The sequence below is a fragment of the Archocentrus centrarchus genome, chromosome 3, assembly GCF_007364275.1.
Source record: "Archocentrus centrarchus isolate MPI-CPG fArcCen1 chromosome 3, fArcCen1, whole genome shotgun sequence".
Classification (NCBI taxonomy): domain Eukaryota; kingdom Metazoa; phylum Chordata; class Actinopteri; order Cichliformes; family Cichlidae; genus Archocentrus; species Archocentrus centrarchus.
Window position 1 is genome coordinate 2,801,221 of NC_044348.1, and position 13,997 is coordinate 2,815,217.

At 39.6% G+C, this 13,997-nt stretch overlaps 1 protein-coding gene across 1 annotated transcript in view; it reads left to right on the forward strand.

The window, feature by feature from the left end:
• The window catches only part of LOC115778064 (protein kinase C-binding protein NELL1), a 281,912-nt gene that overhangs the window by 79,063 nt on the left and 188,852 nt on the right, over nt 1-13,997 (forward strand). Inside the window, exon 5 of the mRNA XM_030726081.1 lies at nt 8,379-8,475. Coding sequence (XP_030581941.1) covers nt 8,379-8,475 — 97 coding nt within the window. The remainder of the gene's footprint in view (nt 1-8,378; nt 8,476-13,997) is intronic.

Sequence of the window (13,997 nt, forward strand, 5' to 3'; positions counted from 1 at the left end):
AGGATGTGAGGTTTTATCACCAGATAAGGTCATTGTTGGGGTGATGTAATTATAGATATCGGACAGTGTGGAAGCAGACAAGCAGCATTTCCTCTGGGAACTGGGTGACAATGAAGACTCCATGTTCATATACATACTGTAGGTAAAACCAGTTGTATCTGCCGCACCAACTGGGAAGGAAAGGAATTTGGGTCATTTTATCCATTAAACATGATACATCTGCCATCTTATTAGGATATGTTCTAGTTTCCTTTTTCAGTTCTTAACAGTTAGTTTTACTTCCTGCTTTTTTAGCACAAGATTTGAAAAAACAAACAAAAATGTAAAAAAATCAAAAGTGTTGCTAAAAGATAACCTGTCTTTCTTCCATTAAGGCTTTCTCTTTCATTCCTGCTGGAAGATTACGTGGCCTGGACTTAACAGTGAATGGGAACATTGATTCAAATCACATGTCTGCCATCTCAGAGCATAATGGTAGCATCTTTCAACCGCTGTGGGTGGCAGAGCTCCAGTCTGAGCTGGTAAACTTCAATTCATTTTCAGCACTTGAGACATGAGAGAAACTTGATGCCCTTTTAGAAGCAGATGCTGCAGAGCTGCCATGACAGCTGCCTAAATTTACAGTAGTGCTTCCACTGAAATAAGAAAATACAGGGGCATGAAAGAAAACCAATACAATTCATCATCTTCACACCGCTGAGGACCAGGGCTAAAGCTAATATGATATATTTGATTAAACTAGCATTTTTTTTTGTATTAATGACTTAAAAAATAATGCTTTTGTGTCCTGAAATCACTCTATTCATCAATTACTGGTTATCACAATTTAAACAAATGAAGTTCATGTAAGCAAACAGCACCATACATGTTTAGGCTTTAGGCTCTTGCTTGGGAAAATGGTGCCAATCTGACAAAATTTAGCAACAGGTTCCAAACAAATTAATAACAAGCTCTTCAATTCATACAAATAAACACAATGAAAAGCTTTATTCTATATCTGTAGGAAATGGTTACATTTTTCATCACAATTTCATACGATCTGCCGTCAGTATTGTTTCTGTTAGACATTGAAACCTGAAATAAAGGGCTATACAGTGCATTTTGGATATAAAAGCTTGAGAAACTGAAATAAGTGAACGTGTCATTATGCAGCATTTTAAAAACCCCACTCCCCACTTTACAAAAATGTCCACAGAAATAAAAAGTAACATACAGAAAATGGCAAAGTCAAAGTGCACAGGCAGAGAAGCAGAGGAATATGCAAACAACCAAACACCTTCATTTAGGTTGGTACATAAATGAATGAAAGCATCATGAGTGAAAGGAGTTTTACTTCCATTATTTTTGTGTCTTTGTGTTGCTGATTTTTTATAGGAATATCTCACAGGTGTCTATATGTGTATTAGCGCTGCTGTATCATCCTTGAAACAACAGTATGATTCCTCACCATGAATTTGTCATTCCTCACAGACATTTGTCATTGTGTGGAAGGGATACTGACAATATACTTGCTTGATGACCTGTGTATGTGTGTATGGGTTTTAATGCTTCATATGTTGTTTGAAAATGGTTCTGCAACCACAAACCAGATGAGATTCAAACATTGGACATTTGAGCTCTTCTAGTGCTGCAGGAAACTTAAACTACAGGAAAATTGTGCACCAGTGATTAAAAACACCAAATTTATACAGAATACTCTTTTATGATGTCTGTTTTTATAAAGTCCATTAGCCATTAGAAGACTCAAGATGATGGCCTATTTTTTAAGGTGGCTGTCAACAAAGGCAGGAATTTTTTTCAGAGAAAATAAACTAGACTTACGTTTTTGAACTATTTGATGCTGAACTCTTTTTGATCTTTTTGAACATAGAGAACACTAACCAGCTAATCTCATGGACTTGATAGTTTAGTTAGATTAGTTATATGAGTTAGCCAGTTTAACAAATAGCTGGGCAACATATTGTACAGTAGGTGCATTGGTCACCTCACATCAAGAAGGTTCCAGGTTTGAACCTGTCCAAAAACATGCTTGTTGTGTTCATTGATGATTCAAAAATCGATGTTGGTGTGACCGTAAATGTGTATGCGTAAATGTATGGGATACATGAAATGCATTGAATCGGTTAGTAATAAACTGGCACTGGATGGACATTAAATTTCCGAACCTAGCATCATAGTGCTATCAAAGGGTAAATGGGTAATCCCTTGACCTGCACCACCTTGTGCAGCTTCAACTGTTATTGGACCACTGGACAAACATATAATATATGTGTAATTGCAATTATCTTTCTGTGTCTCTGGAGTCGTATTAGTTGTCTACTCTTTTCTGTTGTCTATTCTTTTGTCAGTCAGTTTCTAAATACATGGACTTTGTTAAGCATGATAAGAACATTTATTTGTATATTGTGGAAAGTAAATAAAATGTTGACAAATTTCTGTTCATTTTTAAATCTAATATATCACTACTTATCTTGTTGCACAAAGTCTGTATCACCTTCCTTTCCATTTATGTAAAGTAGAGACAATGATACACTGTGTGAGACAATTAATACTGCTTAACACCTAGAATCACTGCTGACAGCGAGGTGTTACTGTGAGATATAGTCAAAATCATTGCCCTGTGATGCCAGGCTGTCAGTTCTGAAGCATTCTTAACACTCTATATAAAGGAGGAAGAGAACTGCATTTTTGGCTTGTAGGTACTGTAGAGGAAATATTTTCTAGGGAACTTATGAAGTTTCAAGTTTCAGCTGAGCTAAAAGGTAACCACTGTAAGGCAGATTTTTTTTAGTTTATTGTAAAGGTACATACAGCTACAAGCATAGCTACAGAGCATGCAGTATATTGGCATGAAGAAGGTACCGGTCAGAAACTCTCCTTGTACAGCAGAGTAGAAATCCACATGCAAATGAGCTGAAATTCATATCCAATCAGAGTAAATGGACTGTAACTGAGAATCATCCCAATTATTATGAGCACATTAGAGTTAGTAGGGCATAATTTGTATTCACAAAGGAAAGGTTGTCTCATGGTAATTCTTGTGCATTTTGTTCACAATATATCCCTTTATTCTTGTCCATATTCATGCCCATTGTAGAGAGTGATGTGGATTGTGTAATACAAATGTAGTCTATGATTATCTAGGCTTGGCTGATGCAGAAGATCACATATTGTAGACATCCATTCAAAATAGCTGGATTATGACATGTGGATTGTCTCAAGGGCTTCTCAGGATGGATGTAGACTGTAATATTGGTCATCATTTGTGTGGAGCAGTCCAAAATTGCAAAGAATTGTGGCGATATATTTGGTCATGGTTTTAAAACAGTGGTTCTATGTTGCACTGAGAGTGTCAAAGATGGCCATTGCAATAGTTTTGTGACTGAATATTGGACAAAGTCTAACAGTGTAGAAATTTAGAAGGACTCCTCTGGGACTTATACTACAAACTATGTCTACTACAGCCAGAGCAGATGTAGTTTGTAGTAGTATGTCTACTACACATGAAAGAGAGTGCTACAAATTATTTAAGATCCAGCCCCCCATGACCCTGAAAAGGATAAGTGGAAGAGGATGGATGGATGGATGGATGGATGGATGGATGGATGGATGGATGGATGGGTGATCATGCTGTAGGAGTGCATTGATCCTCACTGATCAATGGATTCTGGCTCCATTGTTGGGGGGAAAAACAAAATAAAGGTGTAAGGTGCAAGGTTATATTTAGGATCCCAACAAAGAAGATAATGTAGTTGTTGTGGCAGCAGAAGACTCATACGTGTATGTATAATTTGAAGTACAAAACAAAAATGTAGTCATATACTCACCTAGCAAATTCATTTTCAATCTGGACATGTTTAAGTTTGCCCATGAATGCTGGCCTTTTGAGATTAGTTCAAACGTTTTAAGGTTTCATGAGATGATTCTCCACTGGATTATAATTTGATAAGGCACACTAAAATCCAGTCTAGGTTAAATACACACATTGGAAACTTTTCACACATTTTTTTAGGTGCCTGCCACAGTTACCAGTAATCTCCCACCCGCCTTCACTGACTTGGCATATCCCAGCTTGTGCTTTTGGCAGGGGATAAACTGAGAGCTTTGAGAATTATGTCCATGGTGAGGCAAGTGATTCAAAAGGGACATTAACTCCCAATTTCTGACTTCATCTCTCTGCCAGAAGAAAGACACAAACATGACAGAAAATGTCTCAAGCTCAACTAGTGGAAAATTGAAAGTGGTCTGGAGTTTAGTGTGGACGGCAGATATTGGCAGAGCAAAAATGATGGCTGTGAATGAGACTGTTCTTTTGAAGTGAAGCCATGAAGGCTGTCAAAGACCTAAATAAATTGTCAAACTTTTGAAGATGGAAACTATTTGTTTTTGATTGATTATTATTATTTTTTTTTACATCCTTAAGTCAGACCGATGTGGCTTTTTGTTAGCATTTGTGGCTTTATTTAGGACTTAATTTTTCTTTATATTGACTCTTATCAGTAGCTTGAATACAAACTTGGGAAGCTGCAAGCCAGCAGTGCTGAAATCATGACTGCCCCAGATTAAATGTAGTTTATTCAATTCAGTCAGTAAATCACTGGAAATGAGGTGGCCTGGCAGCATATTGCAATGGACTGTCAACAAAATATGTGCTGTGCGGTAAGACGTGGATTTACACAGTCTACCATACGGTGCTTCCACACTTCTAGCAGCTCATAAGGCAGTACTTTCCACATTTCAGAATTTTCTCTTCGCCTCATTGAATGATGGCGAGTGGCGCCACACCTGCCTGACTCTTTCTTCTATGTCTAGATGTGGGTCTTTCTTATTTTAACTCAGTGACATACAGACAGACAATGATAAAGGTTAACAGGAGATGTGTAAAAGTGGAGCTGCCCCATTTTTGCTGGTTATGGATCAAGTGATGGGCCTACTTCATCTGGCTACAATGGAGATACCTGTTCGTACTCATACCAGCGACAACTCTCGGAAGGGGATCTATTATACTTTCCTTTATTTTCTGTCATATGCATAATGTTAGTGGTGGATGCTCATATTAATCATGGACACAATTTCAAATAATGAGGTCAGTGTAAATACAAGTAATGCCTGTGAGCCAAAAGCTCAGGCTTCAAACTGCTCTAAATACTCAGTTTTGACAGTTTTTCTTCCACTCTTGGCTCTGTATAATGCCACTGAGAGTGGATCTTATTAATATGATATTATCAGGCAATCGGCTCTGGTTTTGAGTGCAGAAGCCTCACCCACCTTCTGTTCAAATGTTTCTCTGTATCTGCAGGAGGGAAGACACTCAGAAGAAATTTGATGAGGAGAGGGAGCTAAAATGTTTTCAAAGGATGAACTGAGGGACTGCAGCCAAATATAAAATAACTAAGGATTATTTTGAATTGAATCATGCAAAGCTACCTCATAGAGTGCAGTAGAAATGTCAAAAAATGTGGAGAAAGCCAAGCTACTTTGTTAGAATCCACCTGAACAGCAAATGGATGATTGGTGTTGTGTAAATGAAGGCCTGAGGTGATAATTATCTCCTTTCGATCCTTCCATATACAACTGAAACTGGGCTACATGCTGCGCACATCATAGGTATGACATGAATGGCAGGTATGACAGAATGGTCTGAAGTTGGCTATATTGCTGAAGATGAATTGCCTGCGGTGCTTCATCTGGACACTCTTACTCTGTTGCAACATTTCTAGCTGATCATTAAAAAAAAATCTAATCACTGTTTTGGGATTTTTTTTTCCATATATTTTTGCCAGTCTCAGCGGTAAATGCCAGTCTGCGTTCATTCAGCTGAATGCTGTAATGTAAAAAAGCAGCTGCAGGAATCTTTCAGTACACATTTGCAGAATTTAGTTCTGATAATGCTCTGAGAGAGGGAGCTGGCTAACAGGGAGGCTGATATCACTGAGATAAAATTACAAGCAGTCGAGCAGCATCGTGCATTTACAGGCAAACTGAGTGCTTTGACCCTTAACTCTGATATCTGAAGAAGCAAAGCTGTGAAGTTCTGGGTAGTCTGTCTTCGTTTCAGTCCCCACAAACCTAGAAGAGGATAGAGGGTTTTTTTTTTAAGTATTTTTTTTTTGCCTTTATTGCAACAGGACAATTGAGCGTTGAGAGCAAATTTAGGAGAACAGCAGGGGAAATCCGTACAACAAATGGGGTGGATTCAGACCTGGCTGCAATAGCCTTAAAGCATATGGGTCACCTGCTCATCCCGGTGAACCAAACTGACAGAAGAAACACCATGATTTAAAAAAAAAAAAAAATGCACAGTTAGGGTTTCTAAATATTTTCATCCTCCATTTACCTTCACTGGAGGCAAACACTTCTATGAGCACATTTTCTGCATCAAATTAAGTCACAATCATCTGCATGGTGAGGTACCACCATGGTAAGAGGGGAAATATAATGTCAAACAATGATCATACAACGACACAGTCACTGCAGTTATTTTCATAGTCTTCTGTGCTCTTGGTTATAAAATTTTACCTATTTGCATTGAGTCCTGGCAATAGCAGTGCACTCTTAATCACACTCTACAGTGTATGTCCTGTGACAATCAGCTGCTGCCAGACTGCAACTACACCTGGGAGCACATCACTGTTCTAATTGGCATTGCTATTCTCCAGTGTTCTTTCTGTGAAACTCCTAGTGTTGATCACTGCTGAGCTGTTGATAGGAAAAGGTGAAGGAAACCAAAAACAGAAAGATTGGAGTTTGGGAGGGGAAAAAAAAAAGGTATGATCACATGACCTCTACGCTCGCTATTGTGGTGATAACTCGCCCAGCAGGTGGGAAATCACACAGCTATGGTATAAATAGCCTTAATATACTGCACTGCTAATTCACCAGCATGGAGAACCACAATACTGTTTAACAACAGTAGTTAAAGGTAATCCATCCATTATGTAAAGTCTTTATTTTATTTTGTAATTCTCCACAGGATGCCGTTGTAGCCATGATCTGCCAGCTTTGTGCTAAATCTCTTACCTTCCCCTTGTCTAAGGAAAGTAGATTGTCTGAGGTGCCGCTGGCTTTTTATGAGGGCCTGAAACTACAAAGCTGCATGAATTAACAGCAGTAATGATCTCTTGACACAATAGGGCATCATTTCACTCAGTGTTAACAGCAAAAACACTGCTCAAAGGACCTTTAAGTATAAGTCAGAGGAATGAAAAACGACCGTGCCTTGATGCAGGTGGGATGAGTACTGTCATATATAAAGATCAATCACCTGTTCACCCGTTGACCTTTCGAGCTCACAGATCTCACTTTCAGTCCTGTACTCAGTTATGGAAACACGCTCCAACAATATTAAAGTCCTGAACATAACATAACCACTACTCAATTATAGAAGTGCTGTTGTGTAGGCTTTGCTGTAAACTGAAACCAAATTAGTACTGCTGCCAGTATGCTATGTAGGCTAACATCCAGTGAACCTAAAAGATAATGTCTCCGTTCTGACACTCCTGTTAGGACAGTTTTACTACCACTGCTTTTGGTGGGGTAGTGAACATTTATAGCATGTCGAGCCTTTGCCCACACCTAATTTTAAATTCATCTGATAAAAATTGGTTATCCTGTTAGTTAGCTAGCTAGCATTAGCATCAGCGTTGATGACTAGTTTTCCAGCCACTCGCTAAAACTCTGATTGATGGTCGATTGCCTTCTAAACAACGAAGGTAGCGAGATCAAAAGTGAACGGCCTTCCACACTCAAACCTTTGACCGTTAAACGACTACTGTTCGCTGCACGTAGCCACACTTGCCTGCATGAACTGAAGCAAGCACTCAAAATAGTAAGTGTAAGTATGGTAGTATGAGATTTGAGGCACAGCACAAGAAATAAATCAGCTTTCTACTCATACTGGCTCCTGTTGTGAGAAGGAGGAAGAAAAAGCTGACAAATTGTTCTTAGACATGCTCAAAGAGGCCTATTGCAGCTCGCTGGCATCTGTAAGCCCACCTTACTGGAAGGAATAAATGGTGTTGAATGACACTGAGGATGTTTGCCTTGATAATGCCAAAGCCTGTTTGTGTCTGTGTCAGGAGTCGGGCGGTTAATCCAGCCTACATTCCAGGTCCAGATATCAATACTGTGTTAGAGAGCCGTTGGGCAAGACCAGCTGTCATGCTTGAGGAGAGCAGCCTCTGCTCTACACTCTCTGCTTTCTATGAAAGGAGGGGGTGTACAGGAAGGAGCGGGGACACATATATTCTGCTGGATTTACTTTTGTATTCAGCTGTGTTGGATCGCTGCTCGTGCCAGGCCAGGACAAAAAGAGAAACCTGTTTGTGTCCGTGTCGTTATCATAACCAAATATTTCCTTCTGGTTTTTTTGTTGGCAGGATTTATGAGCGAGTGATAGACCCTCCCCAGATGGAGCTCACCCCGGGCAGTGGAGTGTGGCTTGGCCAGCACAGCCACAAGCACGGTCTGTTTAAGGTAAGACTCCACAGATGATACACACACTTTATGCACCTTCATGCTTCACATTCAAGACTGCCTAGTGCAATTGGCCAGATTTCCAGTAGGTTGTGTGGGGGAAGAGCGCCAGCGGTAAGATGCAAGAGTAAAGTACCGAGGGCTTACAGAGGAGCTGTGAAAAGCTCAGCTTGAGCTTTGAAACCCTTGTTCCCAAGCCCATCACAATGATGTCGATTTCTAATCTGTGCTCATTTTCTCCAGCCTCTGCATGCACTCACAGCATGGGGTGGACGTGGCAGAGCATCACGAGGACATGCACATTCCCTTGATATTCCCACCTCTTCTGCCCACCTGTCGTGCAATCAATGGGCCTTTTACTTTTTTGACATTGGTTAGCCAATAGGTCCTATTGCGATGTGATTTACCTCTCCTCTTCATGCTTTGACACTATCGCTGCTGCACAGGAGCACTGTTCCTTCACCGTCTACATGTACCTTCGCCTTCATCCCCTTTTGCACCGAGGCTTCAAGGAGCTCCTTCTTTTAGTGAAAGGCTCTGGTCTTGAAAGACGCAGCCCCATCATGCAGTTCCCTACCTGCAGTCAGCTCAGTGCCTTCCATGTGCAGGGAGCACTCAAAAGTGTTTGTCAGCAGCAGAGGCAGATGATGTGGAAGAGCAAAATCTTGTGTGAAGTGACTGAGGGAATGAGGAAGTTCTCCCTTCAGGCTGACGCTAAGTTAAGATGAGAGATATGTTGGCATCATGTCTGACAGGTGCACTTGTAACTCCTTGTATCAGGGACCTGTTGCTCGGTGTATCATAAGGATTATTTAGAGCTATAGCGCTTCTTCTTTTTGTTCTGCCAGTATCCTAATAATCTCCTCCTATTCACATGGTAAGTTGTTACATCTAAAGTGGCAAGACGTCTAAGTGAAGATGCTATTTGACTTTTCTTTAAAAATATAATGCTATTATTTTTGCATTGCAAATGATAGCATGAGATCAACAATTCAAAAGTTGAAACTTTGAAAAATGCAAATGAAGTTCAGAATCTCACCGTTTTTCTTTTTTCACGTGCACGGACTCCACGAGGATATCGGATCATACTGGTAAAACATTTTCATTTTTTTTAACACATTGTTCCAAGGAGCATCTTGTGAAGTCAAGAATACTCGGCTGTGTGTGCCGCTCTCTTTGAATACTTGAGTCTAGCCACAATTTCGCACTTAGAAAATCGCTCTTGACTGATGACACTTTCCCTCCATCCTGTTGCTATTTCTCCCACTATCACAGCTACTTAGTATGCAGTGTTCTGCTGGAAACGTGAGGTACAGCCATATTTATAACAAATTAACAATAGCTGGAGGCTTACGTACTTGTACAATCCAAATAGACCAAATTTGTGTCATTGGAAAGAAATTCCTGGAAAGGATACAGCTCAGAGGTGTCTTTTTTTTGTCCAAAGGAGTTGATGTGGTCAGTGCCACATCAACCAAACCTAGAAATAATGCAAAACTGCGAAGATATACCTTCTTCATTTTACTGTTTTGTCTACTGCTTCTTTCTTTTTTCTTTGTTTTGCTTGTTTTTACTACTTTAGGAAAAGGCAATCTGACTTAAAATCTCAGTTGTAGGCTTGTTGTTTTAATATTCTCCAGTCTTTAATATTTATATCCAAGTCTTCAAGTAGAAAAATAAAAATTAAAGCAGAGGGACACAGCAACCCTCCAAAAATACACCATTAGTACCTCTAAATCATTTGCTCAACCTGTACACAAACAGAATGTAAAAAGTTTGAAAATGTGGCCCTGCTTATTGTCCAGCGTCTTTGCGATTCTCTTCACATTTTCCCTATTGCTCCTTTCTTTAACCTGCTAAAGATGAGGGGATAAACGGAGCCTACTTAGGTTTTCCTCACAGCTAAAGCTGAGAAGGGCTTGTTGGGAAACAGGGGTTAAAAAAAAAAAAAAGAGGCAAGAGGTGAAGGAAAGAAAAAAATAGCCAAGAGCTATAGAAGTAACACTGCAGATAGAGATAGGAGGTGAAATAAAGCAGCAGCTGTAATCTATCGCATTCAGTGCGCGGGAGTGGGATAATGATAAGACGGGCTAACTAGGCCTTTAAATAAAGCATATTGAGCCCTTGCAGTAGCTTGGGATGCTCTTCATCCTCTCAACACTCCTCCTCCAGGGAGCCTCTCCATCTGAGGGAGCAACTGTAATAAATTATCTTTATCTAGAATCCATTGTGCCAAGGATGCCGACTCCTCGGGGATGCTGCAAGCTCGTTTGGAACCACTGCTTTTGTGAAACGCTCTGCGTTTCATGCACTACAGGACAATAATGAATCTAACATGGACAATGATGGAATGCTTGAATGCATTACAAAAGGCAGTGTGAAGCTTCAGAACTGAACTTGGCTCTCTTTTACCTTACCTGCATCTCCTTTTGTCCTCCATAACCTGGTTGTTTCAGTTTTCCTTTGGATTTTCTTCACGCATTTCACCTTTTTCAACATATTACTCAAACATTATTAATTTGGCTATCCTCGGCTATGTTCGCTCTCCTCAACCCAGTATCAGTTGTAATACAGTAGAGTCTGGGGTTAATTTAGCCTACTTCTCAAAACAGAATGGAAAATAAACTCATGGGATGAACTGGAAAAATCAGCATATTGTGGAATAAATTTGAATTTTATGAAGAGCTGAACTTTAAAAATCCTGTCTGTTTTCCTTGTAGTTGCTGCAAATTGCCTTGTTCATTGTTTAAGGATAGGGGTTTTTGTTTTATATCAATGTATGAATTATCTGTATTTTTATTCAAAGTGCTAGTTGGTGAACTGATAAATAAAACTCCACCATTACTCATTTACAAAGTTTCCTTCCCATCAGCACATAAAATAAATTCTCCACTCTCGAACCATCTTTCCGTGCCTGTCCTTAAATTTAGGTTAATGTCCTTGTTGTGTCACCAAGTGTTTATCAGGAAGCCTCCCATTGGGTTTTAGTGCGTAGGGCACTCGATTAATGACACACACAAAATTTTTGCATGCAATTGGATGAATTTTACAGCTAAGACAACATTTCAAACATCCTTGTCTGAAGTTGAAGCTGTTTATGCCATAATAAGTTAACATGTATATGTGTTTTTTGCTTGAAAACAGAACCATGTAATGTGCACTTTCCTTTGTGTGGCACTGTAGCAAAGTGTACTGAGCTGTCTCTCAAATCTGCATATGAGGTCAAAGTTTTTACTATTCCTTTAGGCCCTTTTGATAATTCGTTACAAACACAGTTTACAACATTTGATGACCTTCAACCCCCCGCTATTGAACAGAAATGCCATGTTGTGCATGATCAAACTGAGGAACAAAGTATTGCTGAATAAAAGCTCTTCTAGGATAATAAGTATCTGTCAGTATTACCTAAAGGCAAAGCTCAGGTCAGCCTGGGCTATTATTGCTGTATAAATAAAATAACTGGGGATTGTAACTGCAGACATACAAAGTAAACATACAAAGCTAATTTTATAGCACTAATAGGAAACTGAAACATGAACTTTTGTGGATACAAAAAAAACAAATGCTTCCATACCTGGATGAGCATTATAAGCATGCATACCTCATACATTTGCACTCCCTGTGAACACTTTCATCAGCCATATTCATTCCTTTCCCCATCCCGCGTCAGAACCAAACCTTAAATCCAGCCTCGCTCTAATCCAAACCCCAAAGGCTAACCAAACCTTAAAGGTGCCCAGAAAGCCAAGGTTTCATCATTTTTAGGGAAAGCATTGGTTTCTCATCAGTGCAGAACACACACACACACACAGACACACCCACGCACAGTCTTTGTGTACCTTCTATAATTATTTGGGTAGTGACATGCTGATTGGTCCATATATTTCTGGAAAGTGGGTTTTCTGTGTGTGTGTGTGTGTGTTTTTACCATTTTTGTGGATTTTTATATTTTAAATTATTATCAAAAATATTTCAGTTACAGGTATAGAGTGAGTTTAGAGTGAGTATGGGCTTGAAAGGGAGACTCCTCTGCCTTGGTTTAACAGTATTTACACCCAAACTGCAGGAAGAGTTCAGGCATCACAGCTCTTTGATATGTTTTTCAAGGGACCAAATTAATAATTGGATAGTTGACACTTTACAAATATTTCCTAACCTAGCTGTATTTTTAATTGCTTTCTCTCTGTACTGCAGCACACTGACTTCGATGCGCTTGAACTGACAATTTTCAGCTTTATTCGAAAGAAGTTGACATTCACATCAGATGAACAGTGTAGGAACTCTAGTCTGCACTCAGGGCCAGGCTGAAATACTAATTAAGTCCTACGATCTGGAGTCAGCTCAGGCCAGTCTTCACACATTCAAAACAGGTCACAGACTGAAGAGTTTTGTGAGAATTTTTTTTTCTATTTTCTGTTTATTGAAATAACACATCTTTCATTCTTATTACTACACACAACATTGTTTAAAAAAAAGCAAATATATCTATATTGCAGCGGTATCTTGTCTTTTTCATTAACATTGTGTTGACATGATAGACAATAATGTCAGGCTGAAAGCAGACAGTCTGATATTCACTCCTCTTGTACCTCAGTTTTTATTAGCTTTTGTCCGTACTGATAAGTCATGAATGTAATTTAGTTCAGTTTTTGTTAAAATTTTAAGTCACTGATCAGTGAAGTTCACCCACCTAAATATTACTGCAGACCAAGCAGTGGCACCCTCCATTGGCAACAGCTTCCCTCAGTGGAGCATTGTGTCCCGGCATGGTGCAAAAACTGGAACAAGCCTGATCCATGGAGATGCACGGCAACAATCAGAACGCAAAGGATACAACGTGCTGTGTCAGACGCCACAAGACACCCGCAGAGTCTTTGCCCTACTGGGCCAGAGTTCTGTTTGTGGAACATTGTTTGCAGCTTGATGTGGCTCATCTGTGGATCTCAGTGGAGTCAGGACAGAAACGCGTCTCTGCATAATGCAGTGCGTTTCAGCAGCACTCTAAAAACCGCATCCCCCAAAATCATGAAGTTGACTTAACACTTCTCTGAAGCACTTTGTGCAAAAACTGATGATTAGAACCTTCAGGAGGTTAGGACTCTGAGGAGGAATGCATTAGCTGTTATGCTAGGTGTATCTAACAAACAGCAATTTCTGGTTTAGCTGCCTGATAAACTGGAAATGGCTGCAACATTTATCAAAATTTGTATTAGCTCTTTTTAATATATCTGCATTCACAAACAATATCCAGCAGACATCCACACAGCTGACGCCATCAAGGGCTAACACACAAACACATATACGTCCATGCACACACAACCAGTCTAGAACCATAGTTTAATCTAGCATGCATGGAGACATACGGTGAATTATGTCCTAACCACTGCACCACTGGTTGCCCCTGCACCATCTTATTAATTTGAAATCCAATGTGCAGTGATACAGATATTAAAAAAAAAATCAATGGTGACACTGTTTTACACTGTATGCAACTTAAAATACCGCTGTGTGATGCTGTCATA